This window comes from Chenopodium album, chromosome 19 (genome assembly GCF_948465745.1).
Source record: "Chenopodium album chromosome 19, dcCheAlbu1.1, whole genome shotgun sequence".
Classification (NCBI taxonomy): domain Eukaryota; kingdom Viridiplantae; phylum Streptophyta; class Magnoliopsida; order Caryophyllales; family Amaranthaceae; genus Chenopodium; species Chenopodium album.
The window spans coordinates 18,935,822-18,951,506 of record NC_137852.1 but is presented as its reverse complement, the minus strand read 5'-3'; the positions used below and the strand labels follow the sequence as shown (position 1 = coordinate 18,951,506).

General features: G+C 34.0%; 2 protein-coding genes across 2 annotated transcripts; both read right to left on the bottom strand.

The window, feature by feature from the left end:
* Window positions 1–458: 458 nt before the first annotated feature.
* LOC145595964 (protein FAR1-RELATED SEQUENCE 6-like) lies at window positions 459–2,272 on the bottom strand. The gene is made up of 3 exons (XM_081652396.1): window positions 1,110–2,272; window positions 959–1,024; window positions 459–859 (listed from the first exon to the last, which is right to left on the bottom strand). Exons 1-3 carry the CDS (start codon window positions 2,090–2,092, stop codon window positions 856–858), a joined length of 1,053 nt encoding a protein of 350 aa, XP_081508522.1. The 5' UTR covers window positions 2,093–2,272; the 3' UTR covers window positions 459–855.
* Window positions 2,273–3,184: 912 nt separating this feature from the next.
* Window positions 3,185–3,985, bottom strand: LOC145594144 (protein FAR-RED IMPAIRED RESPONSE 1-like). The gene has a single exon (XM_081650478.1). It carries the CDS (start codon window positions 3,983–3,985, stop codon window positions 3,185–3,187), a length of 801 nt encoding a protein of 266 aa, XP_081506604.1.
* Window positions 3,986–15,685: the final 11,700 nt, after the last annotated feature.

The following is a 15,685-nucleotide window of genomic DNA, read 5'->3' as shown; positions in this document are numbered from 1 at the left end:
ATGATATGTACTACACCTTTACTATAATATCATCAAAAATTTGGAAGGTATGGTTTTCAATACCATCCAAAGTACTTTTCAAAGAATATTTATATTATCTAAATGTTTCTCCTAATGATATGTACTACACCTTCGCTATAATATCATCAAAAATTTGGAAGGTATGGTTTTCAATACCATCCAAAGTACTTTTCAAAGATTATTTATATTATCTAAATGTTTCTCCTAATGATATGTACTACACCTTCACTATAATATCATACAAAATTTGGAAGGTATAGTTTTCAATACCATCCAAAGTACTTTTCAAAGATTATTTATATTATTTAAATGTTTCTCCTAATGATATGTACTACACCTTCACTATAATATCATCAAAAATTTGGAAGGTATGGTTTTCAATACCATCCAAAGTATTTTTCAAAGATTATTTATATTATCTAAATGTTTCTTGGCATTTCAATCCATTTTCTAATACCATCGAAGGTATAAATATGACACCAAATTGTCGTAAAAGAAAAGTATAAGTACAACAGATGCATGATCATCCTTAACTCTACATTCGGTTATTGTTCATTGAAAAATTGGGATGTGGAATATGCAAATGTGGATTTTGCATGTGTGGCCATGTATTATGATCTAAGCTCGTGTTCAGCACATATGAAGGGTTCACAGACTGGCTCGTACCCCCAAACTGTATTTGACCGTGGTACGCATTGTTGGCGGTGAAGTAACCAACTGCCTCACTATGTTGGCTCTTATGAATCCCACCAGCGAGCACCCTCCTATTAAATAGTAGGGGAGGGCCACCACTTCCTATCAACATCAACGGGTCACCACCGTAATATACGTTGTTCACCTACACATAAACAAGACATCCCGGTTTATCAGAACCTCAGACATATCTATAGTGGACCAAAATCAACTGATGAATTTAATTAAAACTCATTACTATTACTTCAAATTCCTGACTATTTGTGAACATATGATGCTGATGATGAGAAACAATATTTGGGAAAGCAACCTGCACAATAAAACCAAAATTACAAATGCTACCATATTCCATTCCATACACACACCAGTACGCCACATACTAAAATCAGCATTACCTGTTGTTGCATGAACTCAGTTGGATGCTGGTTATTCCCCTGCCCATATTGCATTTCATTGTCTTGTGCCTTCCCTTTCTTCTTATCCCGGTCTTCGCAACCTTCGCCATAGCCTTTTCTGCTGGGGAGACGTACCGTATTGTTCGCAGCCTACCCTTGCTCTTACCCCGAGGTTCAGGATCTTTCACACATGTAGATGAATTTGGTGTGTCGATGGAACCTACGACACTACATTTATTAATTGAGCTTGGAGTTTTGGGAGTTCGCGGAACAGCTTCTTGTAAAGGCCCCAATTCCTCATCAACAGGCATTTCTTCCCCACCCGAACCTTGGCCAGATCCCTCTGCCAACACATGAAGTTCGTCAACTTTTAGGCTCATCAGCTGAATCATATCCATTACCACTTCAACAACTTCGTCCGATGCAGAAGCTCGCAACACAATAGGTTCCAGGGCTAACATCAGCTTATCATATCTACGAACCTCTTCTGTTTTTGATGCATCATGATATGCAACTTTGACAAGCGTATGTTTTCTACTAATATCCTTTCTCCACCTATCCAGTATGTACATGGATGGAACTTCTGTCACTCCACTCATGTCTAAAACATTTATTATATGCCTGCAAATAATTCCATGACATTCGAAATGTCGACAATCACATTTTGCCTCTTTTCTTTCTGTATTATACGTAACAGTGTAGTCCTTCAGCCGACCTTTCAGGGGAGTCTCCTTCCTCTTTTTCTTGCAGTAAATCCATACGCGATCTGAAAACACATACTCCTCCTCAATTTGTGACAATGACTTCTTTGAGACAAGGGTGAGATATGCCACACGGTTACACTGGTTTTGTACCTCCACAAACTTTGCATCCGTATAGACCTTCTGAAATTTACGTTCCAAGGCAAATTCAGATATAAGAGGCCTAACATAACGCGCAGAATTTGCATCCGCTGAATGCTCATCATTAGCTCGGCTTTCCATCGCCTTACAGTAATTAGGAGCAAACTCACATAGCCGGGTGTGCAAGTGAATATAACCGTCAACAAAACTGTTGATGCTCTCAACACGTTGAGTTGTCTACATTCCAGCCCAGAAGACACCTTTTACATAGGAAGGGATCCACATCTCTCGGTCATCGTATAGGCCTATCCACAACAATAAAACCACCACAACAATAACACCGCATCAGTGGAAACCAAAGCTCAGCATCCAAAACAGAATTACAGCAGGGGGGAACACCAACTAAATCATCACAAAGATCAGGAAAGGGGGAAACCATCATGCAGTCATAATTCAACTACTGATGGTATACTTACAGTACCATCTAACACCTTGTAGGTGTTCCTTACAAAACCATTGGTACCATCAAAGAACGTATCACAAACACCACACCTCAAAAACTCTATGTCAATCCTATTAAACAACATTTTTCAATAAACAGTAATACTACATGTAAATGCTATTCATTCAGGAAGATTATTTGACTCAAGTCTTCTTCTTACAAAAAAACAGGTTTATAGCATTTCCATAACATAAGCACAAGTACAACCAGAAGTGTGCTACTCCATGTATATGCTACTCATTCATTCAACAAAAGTTATGAATACAAATAACAAAACTACAAAAACTAATTCCAATTGCTTTGCTACTCAGTCAACAACAATTATTAAAATATTGACACATTAGGAAAAATAAATATTATTCATTATTAAAATAATGGTACTCATCTTGAAGCCACTCGTAGCACTCATACTCTTCTAGCTTGAACTTATGCACCACTTCCCACCAAGACTCAACAAATTCATCAGGGGTTATGCTGTTGTAGATCACCCCTTGCAATGCTTCTTTCACTGTTTCATAATCAGAAATGGCACCCAATTTTGTACCAAACTTCTTCATGATGTGCCACATACACCACCGATGCCGTGTCTCGGGCATTGGGAAAACAGCTTTTATGGCCTTCCTCATCGCAGGATCTTGATCTGTCATTATAGCCGCCGGGCGCTTACCCCTCATACAGGAAAGCCATGTCTTGAATAGCCAATCAAAGGTCTCAGCATCCTCATGTGATACCTAGGAACAACCTAAAAGGATTGTCTGACCATGGTGGTTGACACCCACAAAATTTGAGAAGGGAAGTTTATATTGGTTAGTAAGGTAAGTGGAGTCAAAGCAAACAACATCTCCAAAATACTGATACGCCTCGCGGCTCCTAGCATCAACCCACATGATGTCTTTTAATCGCCCCTTGCCATCAAGCCGATGCATGTGAAAAAAATTTGGATTATCCGCGGTCATTCTATCAAAATAGTCAAGCATAGCGGCGGCATCACCATTTTTCAACTTCAACCTCCTTTTCCTATTCACCAAATTATGAATATCTTTCTTCGTGAAACCAACATTCTCCACACCATGTCTTTGCCCCGCCATGTTGTTGAAAATCTGACTAATAGAGGCACCAGAAGCATGGTCAGTTTCAATCCTATGCTCCAAATGCTTTGTCATCTTCTGCTTTCTATACATTGCAATGTGCCTAGATAGCTCAGGGGTCACACTATGATTGTGGTCATTCACTGCTTTCTTAATATGCCACACACCATCACTATTTCCTTGCCCATACAACATCACTGGACATTCACATTTCTTACTCTTCCTCTTCTTTGACGGCTCGTCATAAACCACAACCCTCTTCCCATTAACCCTCTTCTTGTATGCTGTAACTCCATAACACTCACACTTCCAAACATAAGTGCTATATGCTGATTTCTGGAAAACATCATTCTTTCGCCCGCCTATACACACAACCCCAAATCCCTCTTGCTCTCCATATCTCCGATAGTAATTATTCATTTCATCCCATGTACCAAACTCCATTCCTACTTCTGGATGAGGTAATGCAGCTGCCCTTATGCTTCTAGCTGATCCTAAACTGTATAATTGCCCAGGCCACTATCATTATTAAACTCAACACCGTCGCCAAGATTGATACATTCAGCACCACCAAGGTCTTTGTTCAATTGGGGAATGCTACAATCAGCAGGGTCCTTATTCAAATCAAAATCCTCCCCACCAACATCAATATTTAGATCATCATTCAAATCAAATTGGAAACTATCATCACTATCATCACCAACTGATGAACTATCTGAACTACATTTCACATGTGTGCTCCCCTCAAAATCAAGGTTCTGATAATTGACATTACAATCCTACCCAGACAAGACAACAAAACAATGCAAACATTTATCAAAACTAGCTATACTCACACTACAACACAGTATACAGCAACAACACAAAAAAGATAAAAAATCCAACCATACCCACAAATCATAAAATCTCCCACATTAACTATGTCACAGTTCATTTCCAATTCATGACAAGGTTACTTCCAAATGTATTACATTCATTTTAAGTTAATCACTTCAAAAAACACAATGTAAATCAATACATTATCGTCACCTAACACAAGCTGCTCATATGAAATCAAATCCCAGTGTTCTATTCAAACATATTACCATATCAACATCAACTTGCCAAATTAAATCAACTTGCCCGATAAATAGCAACTACACCAATTCACAATGTTATGTTCCATTTCAATTTGCCAAATTAAATCAATTCACTTCCACAAACACCAATTACTAAACAAAATGTACAAATCGAAATCAACACTAACCTCGGTAATGTCAAATTCTTTGTCGGAATTAATATCACAAATCATTTCGCCAACCGCTAACGAACTACTTCAAAATAATTGATGAATCTACAATCAAAATTATTCACAAAACTAGGGTTTCAACTATGCTCTTGCAACAGGAACTCCAGCTGATTGTACACAAGGGGAGGAAAAAATCACTTCGTCCTTTATTGATGCTCCAGTCGGGCCTTCAAAAATAAATGGAGGGGACTCCATTATTATTTCGCAAAAATTTTGGAGAGGAGGGAAAAAATTAGGGGATTTGTATCCCGCCATTATTTGGGAAAAATTGGGGGAAAAATGATTTGGGAAGGAATCTGTGTCGTACATTAAGGGAAAAAGTGGAAAAAGCTTATGGTCCCCCCACTTGCTGTACTAATGTTACCTTACTTTGGCAAATGCTTGGTCTCACTATTTGAAAATTTTGAATCCCCTAGTTATGAACTCTGGCCTAGCCTTCTACCAGTTGGAGCATCTATCGTAGAATTTATAAGCTAGGAACTTTCTACCATGGTTCATTGTAGTCCACGATGTCTCCATTTTTGGTGGAATGACAAGGTTGCACTTACTTGGATATTAAAAAGCATAGTGGTATGAAGAATTTCACAACCTACCAGGCCAATTACAAAAGCCAACTAAAAAATGAAATTAAATTCAAACCCTAAACCTAACTAATAAGCAAAAATTCTCTAACTCAGTTCGTTTAAGCCCTAAACCCTAGAACTTAAATTCCCCTAACTACATTGTAACCCTGAACTCTAAATTGTACCCCTAATTTTGTTTATCTAAGTAAATTAAAACCTCTAAACCAATTATATAGACCAAGAATAAAAACGTTAATTTAAAAAATTACCTGATTTAGTGTGACATTGTGTTGCTTTCTCCAACTTTTTAATTGTTTCTTGGATATTTTAATGAGTTTGGAGAAAAAAATTTAAGGAGGAGAGTGGTGGTTGAGGAGTTGTTTGTGTGGGAAACCATAAGAGTGAGTCCCACAAAAGACTAAATTGAATGAAAATCATTTATGGATAGTGCTAGACAAACATTAAGTATTGGCGCATAGCTGCTATTTACATGGCATGTTAAGAGCAGCAATAAGATAAAAGAATGATGATTTTTTTTTTCTTTCCAGTGGTACAAATATTGTACCACTTTTACCTATAATAACTATAAATAGTACTAATAAAATAACCTATACTCTAGTAGTATAAATTACATGTATAATAGTATATTAAAAATAACACTGTAAGTATAATGGTACATTAAAAGTACCACTGATACGACAAAAACTCAAACAAATATGTGAATTTACTAGTTAACCCTCCCATATACATTCCAAATCAATAGCAGCTATGCGCCTAGATGCACTCAACATTTGCAATCTTATCGCCAGTAGGGATGGCAGCGGGTTTGGATCCGACCTGGATTTGTGGATCCAGATCCGTTTTTAACGGATTTGAGTCTTCAAATTTTTGATCCGTTGGATCCGAGTCAGATTCGAGTCCCGCTAAAAAAAATTGATCTGGATCCGGGCCTGGCCCCTAGACCCAAATCCAGATCGATCCATTTACTAGTTTTTTAATTTTCCTATTAAAACAAATTAAAATTGTTTCTTTCTTTATTAAATTTTTTGATGATGTATGTTAGTAGTTATAAGATTATCCATTTCAAGAGAAGAATTTTTTTATGCTCATATCAGATACATCATCATTGTTTTTTCACTTGCTCATTTGAAACATTGTACTTGTTGTTTGTAATTTTTATTTCAAAATATAAGTGTATAAGTTGGTTACTTTTTGTTTTAAGATTAGCTGTATAACTTTAATTTATGTTGATCTTAATAACCCCCAATGGAAGTTTGAAATGCATTTCATTACCCAAACATTACATTTATTGCAAAAATTAGCCAAAATATATTAGACCCGGATCTGGATCTGGATCCGTTGTTGGACCCATCGAATTTGGATCCGAGTCTCCATTTTCCAAACCCGACAAATCCGGAAGGACCCGGATCCATATCCGACCCATTGCTATCCTACTTATGGATAGTTCTAAAAATTAAAAAAAAAAAAAAACTGAGTAGCTGTTCACAAAATAGCGTATCTTTAGGGTAGTTCTCCACAAAAGAATATGAAATATATTAAAATATGATATGAGGGGACTACTAGTAAGGGCCTGTTCACATTTACTGAATTGAGCTGAACTGAACTGATTGGAGCTGAACTAACTAAACTGAACTGATTGGAACTGAACTGATTTGAGTTGAAATGAATATTTTATGAGAGAGGGAAATTAAGAGCTGAACTGAACTGAACTGAACTGAACTGAATGGAGCTGAACTGAACTGAACTAAACTGATTAAAGCTGAACTGAACTGAACTGATGAACTGAAATTAAGTAAATGTGAACAGGTCCTAAGAGAGAAAAAGTAAAATATTTTAAAAGTTTCCAAAGTGGAAATAGAGCAAGTAATAATTTATAAAAAAACTAGGTTAGGTCCTATGCCACGCACGGTAATTTTAAATATTTATTATCAATTTAGCTATTCTACCCTATTTAGTATGTGTAAAAATTTAGTGTAAGAAAATTGTCTAATAATATTATTGTGAAATAAACTACCAAAATATTCATTGAAATAATCATAGAATTGAAGATCCAATTAGCTTATATGCATTTGATTGATCATATAGTTAAATTAATGTAATTCAGTGCGGTGCCGTTAGTTTCTTGTTAATTAAATAAATTTTTAAAGCTATTTATCTACCTCGGAATAATGCAATTCCCTTCTTACTCACTATTAAAATCACGCAATTTTTTTTTATCTCAAATCAAGCCATTTACAATATTAATCAATTTCTTCTGAAAAATGTATCATTTCTTTTTTCAACCTTTCTCTTGTTATGAATTCTAATTGAATATCAGTATGTTTTATATTATGTTTGGCAATATCTTAAACAAATATTAAGATAAAAATATTAGTAATCAATCAATATATCATGTAGTTTATGGTTAATGGTTATTACTCGTATGTAGTTATTGATTATTATGGTAATTAGCTTGGTAAACTAATTTATAATAATCTTTTATCATTATTATGGATTGCATTATAATCTATGATATTATTCCTAGTGTTGTGATTGATTTTTTTTATTCTTTCTAAAAGTAAAGATTCAACAATAATTAATATTTAACAAATAATAAGGCAATGACCTATTAGTCAAATTTTTTTACCTCGTTAAAACTTTAATTAATTAGTGTTTTAGAAAAAGAAAAAAAGCAAAATAAATACTTAAGGACACACCAGAGATGACACGTGTTATTGTTGGCGTGTCTTTTAGTATACTGTTATTGATACGGAGGGGATATGAATTATTTTAAAGATGATATCGGGGGGATAATTAGTGTAAAAAGAATGTTTAAAACATTATAACAATAACAGAATAAGCACGTCTTGTATGATTGGCCACGCGGTGTGGTGCTGGTATAAAAAGAAAGTAATCTCTAAAACTATGTGTGAGCCAAAAATCATGGTACCTTGAATCAGAGCCAAAAATCAGGAACCACAAGAGGTTTTGGTTCCAAATTGCAAAATGGATAACCTGTTGCAACAGGTTCAGGATCAGATTCTCAATATTTTGAAACCGAAACCTTTAGGGTACCTTGTAACATGATAAAAAGTATCACTTAAAAAATAATACACTAGTTCTAACCTATTTTTTAAATAAAAAATTTCAAAATTGCAAATAAAATTATGTATTCAATTTGCTAAACAACTATTATTATTTTTATTTTATTTGCAAGCTGTAAACATTATAAATTAATGGGCATCTAGTTTTTTTTTAAAAAATTCTGCAAAAAGTTATTATGAATATTACAAGACATGGTACCCTGAATTAGAACCGGAACCCAGGTTTCAGTTTTGATTCCCAATCTCCGGGAGCCTATTCAAGAGGTTCTCGTTTCGGTTCCCATTTTGAGGAGTAACAGGTATCGGTTTCGGTTAAAAGAATTTTAACAGAATACCCTCTTATGCTCACCCATGCATACCTAAGACACTAACTGTGTCACTCATATAACAATGACAAAATAACCCCTATTACACTGAATGAGTAAGCCCTATAATGACATGCCATATGATGACAACCACAAAAAGAATTTGTGCAAGAGAATAAACCACTTTAACATATTGATTCCTTAATCCTTCACTAATTAAACGCCTCATAATACGGAAGTAGCTTATACTGCGCACTATATCTTTTAAGGTCATGTGCAGATCTGATTTCTTCAGTATTTATTAAATTATTAACCACGAATATAATTACGTATTACATAATATTTAAACTGAAACTTTAAGTAGATTAGTCACTAAGCTTGTCTGTTTGTGTCTGTTACTTCAATCATAATCATAAACTTTAAGTCTACTAATCTACTATGGCTACAAAGAGCATGTAGATTTATCCATCCCAAAGCTTAGTGCAATCAGTCAGTTCATTAGTTTTAAACAAAGTCTTTCTGTTCATACGAGTAAGCAAATTATTCTATTTGACCAAAAAAAAAAAAAAAAAAAAAAAAGTTTAAGTTTGCCTTGAAAGAAAGGATGCTTCCTTAATCGTTATTGACTTTTTTATAAGGGATATGATTAAACTCCTACCCAGGTATGAGGAGAGCCTTTTATATACACACGTGACACAGACGTACATAGAGCCATAGAGGTAGGTGCACTCGAAGGTATTTTTTTTTGGCTAATTTAATTTGATGTAATTTTACTCATCTTAGATTTTAAAATGAGCAATAAAAATATATCAAATGAGCAGAATACACTTAGGTGCACCTTCCACCCAAGTGTAAATAACTATTTCTAGGATTTGAGATAGTGCTTGTAATGACGGATCCATGATTTCTAATGAGGGGTAGCATTAAAAATAAGAACAGAATAATGGAGTTAGAAACTAGTTATTACTATATTATCGTTTAATGATTATTAGCATATAAATTTCTGCGTCACCAATCTTTTGTGTCATTTATTTTCGCATTTCTTTTACTTAAGGTTTTATTTAGTAAATTCGTAACCTAAATTTTGCTACTAATCCCACTTGACGAAAATTAGCACGAACAATCCGTATATAATTATCATATGAAATATTCATCACACGTGATATACGCCGCAAATAACGCATGCACTCTAGGACATGAATAAAACATGCAATAGTGGTCACATATTATTAGTGTACTCCTCAAATTAGATCTTACTTGACGCTAAGCTCGTGGCTAGATCTAATCTATGATGACAATTAACATATTAATCACGAATATAGTACTCGTAACGTAGTATTCTACATAGTAAACTTAAACTTTCCTTCATCACTAAGGTTATAAGAAGTTATATCTTATTACTTCAATAATTTATTCTGTAAAATAATACAAGTCAACTATCCAACCTAGCTACGAACAAACTGAGTTAAGCCTATAAATTTATCCATCTTTAAGCTTAGGAGCATCCAGTTATCAAAAAAAAAAAAAAAAAAAAAAAAAAAAAAAAAAAAAAAAAAAAAGCTTAGGAGCATCCAACTTAAATTAGCTCATTTGTTTGATTTGTTTTTCGATATTACAGGAGTTAACAAATCTTTAGCTCTTGTTCTTCCAAATTTCTAATTTATTTCCACACATGAATCCACAATAAAAACACATCCAGATTTGTTTAATTTTTTTTATATATCATTGTTAAATTCATCCCTTCTAGAAAAAACAATCCAGCATTCAATCTAATAGTGTAGAAGCTTATTGAATCTTGGGCATCAATTATTAGTTTAAACTTTTGGTTGAATTAGTCCTTTTGACACATACACTCAATTCTTAGGTAAAACGTACTTGAGTTCCACTATGCTCAGACGAAACTACCAGGAAGAGTGTAAAAAATGGGAGGTGTGGAAGAAGAAAATCGACCGTGAGACGCAGAAGTTAAAATGGGATCTAGGGGAGGCAGAGCGTAAAAAGCAGGAAGAGTTGAAGAAGAATCAAGAGTATTGGATGCAAAAGTACAACACTTTGTTGACGGAGGCAGAGCAGAAAAGGCAAAGAGAGTGGAGTAAAAATCAGGTTGAGATGGCTAAAACTAACAAGTATTTGGAGTTTGAGCGTAAGAAATTCGAACACTCGAAAAAGGATTCAGAGGTTAAGCATAAAGAAGAGTTGAAAAAGAAACAAGAATTGATAGAAAAATTAAACAAAATGTTAGGTGAGGTAGAAAGTAAAAAGCAGGAAGAGTTAAAGAAGAAACAAGATGAGATAGAAAAGTTGAATAAGATGTTAGGGGACACAGAGCGTAAAGCAAAGGAAGACTTGAAGAGGAAACAAGATGAGGTAGAAAGAATGAATAAGATGTTAGGGGAGGTAGAGCATAAAAAGTGGGAGGAAATGAAGAAAAAACAAGATGATAGAGAAAAAATGAAAAAGGATGTGGTGGAGGCGGAATCTGTATTGCGTAAAGAGTTGATGGAGAAACAAGGCGAGATAAAGAAACTTACGAAGAAGTTGAGGGACACGGAGCAAAAAATGCATGAAGAGTTGATGAAGAAACAAGAAGAGTTAGAAAAAATGAATAACATGTTGGGAGAGGTAAAGCAAAAAAAACGGGAAGATGAGTTGATGATGAAACAAGACAATAGAGAAAAAATAAAAAGGGATGTGGTTGAGGTAGAATCTAGATTACGAGGAGAGTTAATGGAGAAACAAGTTGAGATCGATATATTGAAAAGGGAGAAGGGGGAGATAGCTCGTAAAAATATAGAAATATTGAAGAAGAAACAAGATGAGATTGACAAGTTGGAGGCGGAGTCGACTGAAGAAAATATTAAGGAGTTGAAGAAGACATATGATGAAAAGATTGTTGAATTGAAAAAGAAGTATAGAGAGTTAGTTGTATTGGTGAAAAAAGAGCGGGAAAAGTTGAGCACTAAACAAGATGAGTTAGAGGCAGAAAAAAGAGAGAACAAGGATCTAGAGGAAGAGCTCAAAATATATGTGTTTAACAGAAGTGTGGGTTGCACAATGGAATTCTATTACAATATGGCTAAAAATATGCAAACCGATTTACCTCGTTCAAAAATTACATTCTTCAGTATGAAAGCAGATGCAAGTATCTGGCCACCATCACTCGATCAAAGTATGTCAATCGTACCGTTGAGTCCGGTGGAGTCAGTGGAGTCACTTCCAAATTACTGGTTTAATTGTGTTCCATCACACAATCCTGAAGACTTCGATCGAGACAATTGGCGAGTACTTCGTTGCGCAATTCCTTCTATAGACGGCATCATGAACGTCAAAAGATGGGTCATTGCTTATTATGATGGTGATAACAATAATCAAACCGAAGTCAAGAATGGAATCGATAGGATTGTCATACCTATTCCATGTTCTCCTCAACATATTTCTAACTATCAGCCTCTTAAAGTATACAATATCGTAGGAGTCGGCACTCGTTTATCAGTCTCTTGGAGTGATAATGAGTAAGTCAATCTTAGGTGAATTGAAGATGGCAATTTTGGTGAGTTTGTTAATATTCCATCATTTCATGGAATTAGTGCCAAACTAACGCCCGAATTAGGTAGCTATTATTTGTTTATATAGTTGTCAATTTTATATTCGAAAAAAGTGTAATCATAATCCATTATTTATTTTGAAAGAAGTATTATTGTTTTTACTTCCTCCGTTTTCTTTTACTTGCAACACTTACTTAAAATGGAAATGTCACAATACTTGCAACACAGTATAAAAGGAAGTTAATTTAAGGAAAAACTATATTATATCCCTTATATAAAGCACATGACCCACTAAATTACACTCCTAACAACCACTCATCGTATTTTAAAGTTTTTTATATCATTTGAACCCCGCCTTTCTTAATTACCGCGCTAAAGGGTGTGTTGCATCTAAAAGAAATCGGAAGAAGTATTTAGTTTTGGAATAGGTAAGGAAAAAATAGAGAAAAAAAAAGGATGATGTCAAAAACAGTTTAGGCGGGAAATTTTTTAATAAGAAATTGACATGTGTCCTCTAATGATGTCAGCATGTATTATTTTAGTAATAATTAATAGATTACATAGTTAGGAGGAGTTAAGTATAATACAAGGACCTCACTTTTACAATTTTTCACCTTTAAGGATCTCACGCTTTTTTTTCATCTTTAAGGACTTAACATTTGGTTTCCGGTGATGATTTATATTTCTTAACTCAAGTTGAGTTAAACCAGAGTTTAGCTAACATAAATCATAATGAGGGGGCTGAAGTGGCATGGGTAAGCATGCAAGTTGTACAAAAAATAACCCATCTTTAATTCTTCCTCCCCTGTTTATTTCACCATTGATTGAAGAAAAACCATGGCTCCAAACTTTACTTCAAATCCCCATTTTTTATGAAAGATAATTGGCTAATTCTATCTCTTTATTTTCCACTTCTTGACCTCTGATTTCCTATGCTATTGTATGTTGCAATTATTCCTCCCATTCTCTTTCATCATGGTCACTGTTGCAGCAATTTTTGGTTGTTGGTGCTCAATAGATTGTAGATTTTTTTTTTTTGACGTATATCTATCCCATGGACAAGGATGCTATATTTCTCTATTAACTTTCAGTCCACTATCAACTGACGCAAATTCTAGTAGTATAATTCCTTTTTTTTTCCTTCCAAATTTCGATTGATTTTATTCCTAAAATTTTGAGGGTGGGTATATTTTGGGAATTTTTGTTGATAAGATGAATAACGTAGGTTTATGTAAATAATCTTGTTCCTTGTTGATTTGCATCTTGTGCTTACTCACGAAAGAAATTATGCATTTCCATCATCCATGGGAAAATCATCCCCTATTCCTCGTTTTTTGGTAATGCACTAATTTATACTACGTATATTATTTTTTTGTAATATTAATGCTTTGAAGGACTTAACATTTCATAATGAATAGATTAACATTTCGGTCGAAGCTCAGGTGAGTTAAGTTGCCGGAATGTTAACCCCAGGTCCTTTAAGGTGAAAAAAAAAGTGTAAGGTCCTTAAGGGTGAAAAATTGTAAAAGTTAGGTCCTTGTATTATACTTAACTCTAGTTAGGAGCATGTGTCATTTCATTAATGAATTCATGTATTGTTTCAGTCGTGTTATTTATTTAGTAAACTTTATTTATTTATCTATAATTTACTTACTTTGTTCTATTGCAAAACATATCTGGAATTTTCCCTTTGTTTATTTATTTATTTATTTAATTTTGTAGCATTTATTTTAAGTATTGGATAATGGACGTACTATGTCGTAATTCTTGTAAACACTGAAGTTGGTAGCAAATAGGTTTTTTTTAAAGAATTTTTTAATTTAATATTATCATTAATAAATAGTTATATGATACCTTCAATTATAATAAAGATTTGCAAACAATAAATCTAGAGAAAATAACATAACTTTTACAATCAAAATCATAATTATGTTATAGGGCATAGCTTACACTGTACCGCTTCAAACTTGACGTTTTCGATGTCTTTACATCTTTCAAAGTAGAGACCTTCGCACTCTCTCTTTTCAAAAACCCTTAAATTTTTCTCTGTTCTCTCTCTTTAAACCTAGCCACCATATTAAAACTTAGGGGCTGCCATCGATTTTTATCGATGGTAAGCCCCAAATTCTTCTTTAATTTAATGTTTTTTGCTAATAAAGATCACCATCAGTATGGTGATTATAATCAGTCTATCCATGTAGGGTTTTGTCAGTCCCTCAATGTAGGGTTTTGTCAGTCCCTCCATGTAGGGTTTAGTAGTGTGTGCAGGGATACAAATTTAGAAGATTCGTCTTGTAAATTTGTGGAATTGCGCGTCTGTTGGTATAGGGGTGCAAATTTAGAAGATTCGTCTGGCAAATTTGCTGATCTTGATTATCAATTAAGTTATATCTCTTTTGCGATTATACATCAATGGGGTTCCATCAAGAACGATGCAAAGACATCTAAAATTATCCAGGAGCAGTTTAGAAGCGATGCCATTAGTTTAGGGGTATTTAATTCTTGTATTGAGAATTTAGATCTCTTAAGGGATGATTGTAAGTGCCGAATGACTATTATCATTTAATGAAATCACCCCTCCCTATTCCATTCAAAAAAAAAAAAGAGTAGAGACCTTCGCAACTTACACTAAAGTTTTTAACATAGAGTTGATGACGAATCTTAAACCCATATGAATCCAAATCACCTTCTCATCAATTATTATTAAAACCCTAATAATAAAATTCTTATCCATATATGAGAATCAAAATCCCAGAAAATTGAGGAAAACCCAAAAAAAAAAATTGGGATAGACTCTCTTAAACGGAGAGAATAAAACAAAGCAAAACAAATCAAATAACAAATAAGTGTTATGAAATATATATATGTGGATGCCCATTATACCCTAGTATTATACCTGAACTTTCTAGATTTTAGGGTTTATTATTCCCCAAGCAAATCCTATTAATTGTATTGTATCTATATATATCTATACCTCCATTATATGAAATACAAGTAGAACACACATATTAATTCTCTCTCTATCTCTTATATTTCCACCTTATTTTATAACACGTTATCAACACCAAAGCTCGATACAGTTAAATTGGGTAAATTATGATACATTCATTAGGTATGTCGTCATCCCTATCTTTTGTATTTTGAATGAAGGTAACGTGAGTGCAATTGTATTCTTTGCACAGTAGAATTAGTTTTGTTTTAACTAATTGGGATAGACTCTCATAAATGGAGAGAATAAAACAAAGCAAAAGAAATCAAATAACCAATAAGTGAATTAAATCGAAGAAAAAGGGTCGAAAATAATACACTATTTCCGGCCTAAACGATCAAGAAAATTAA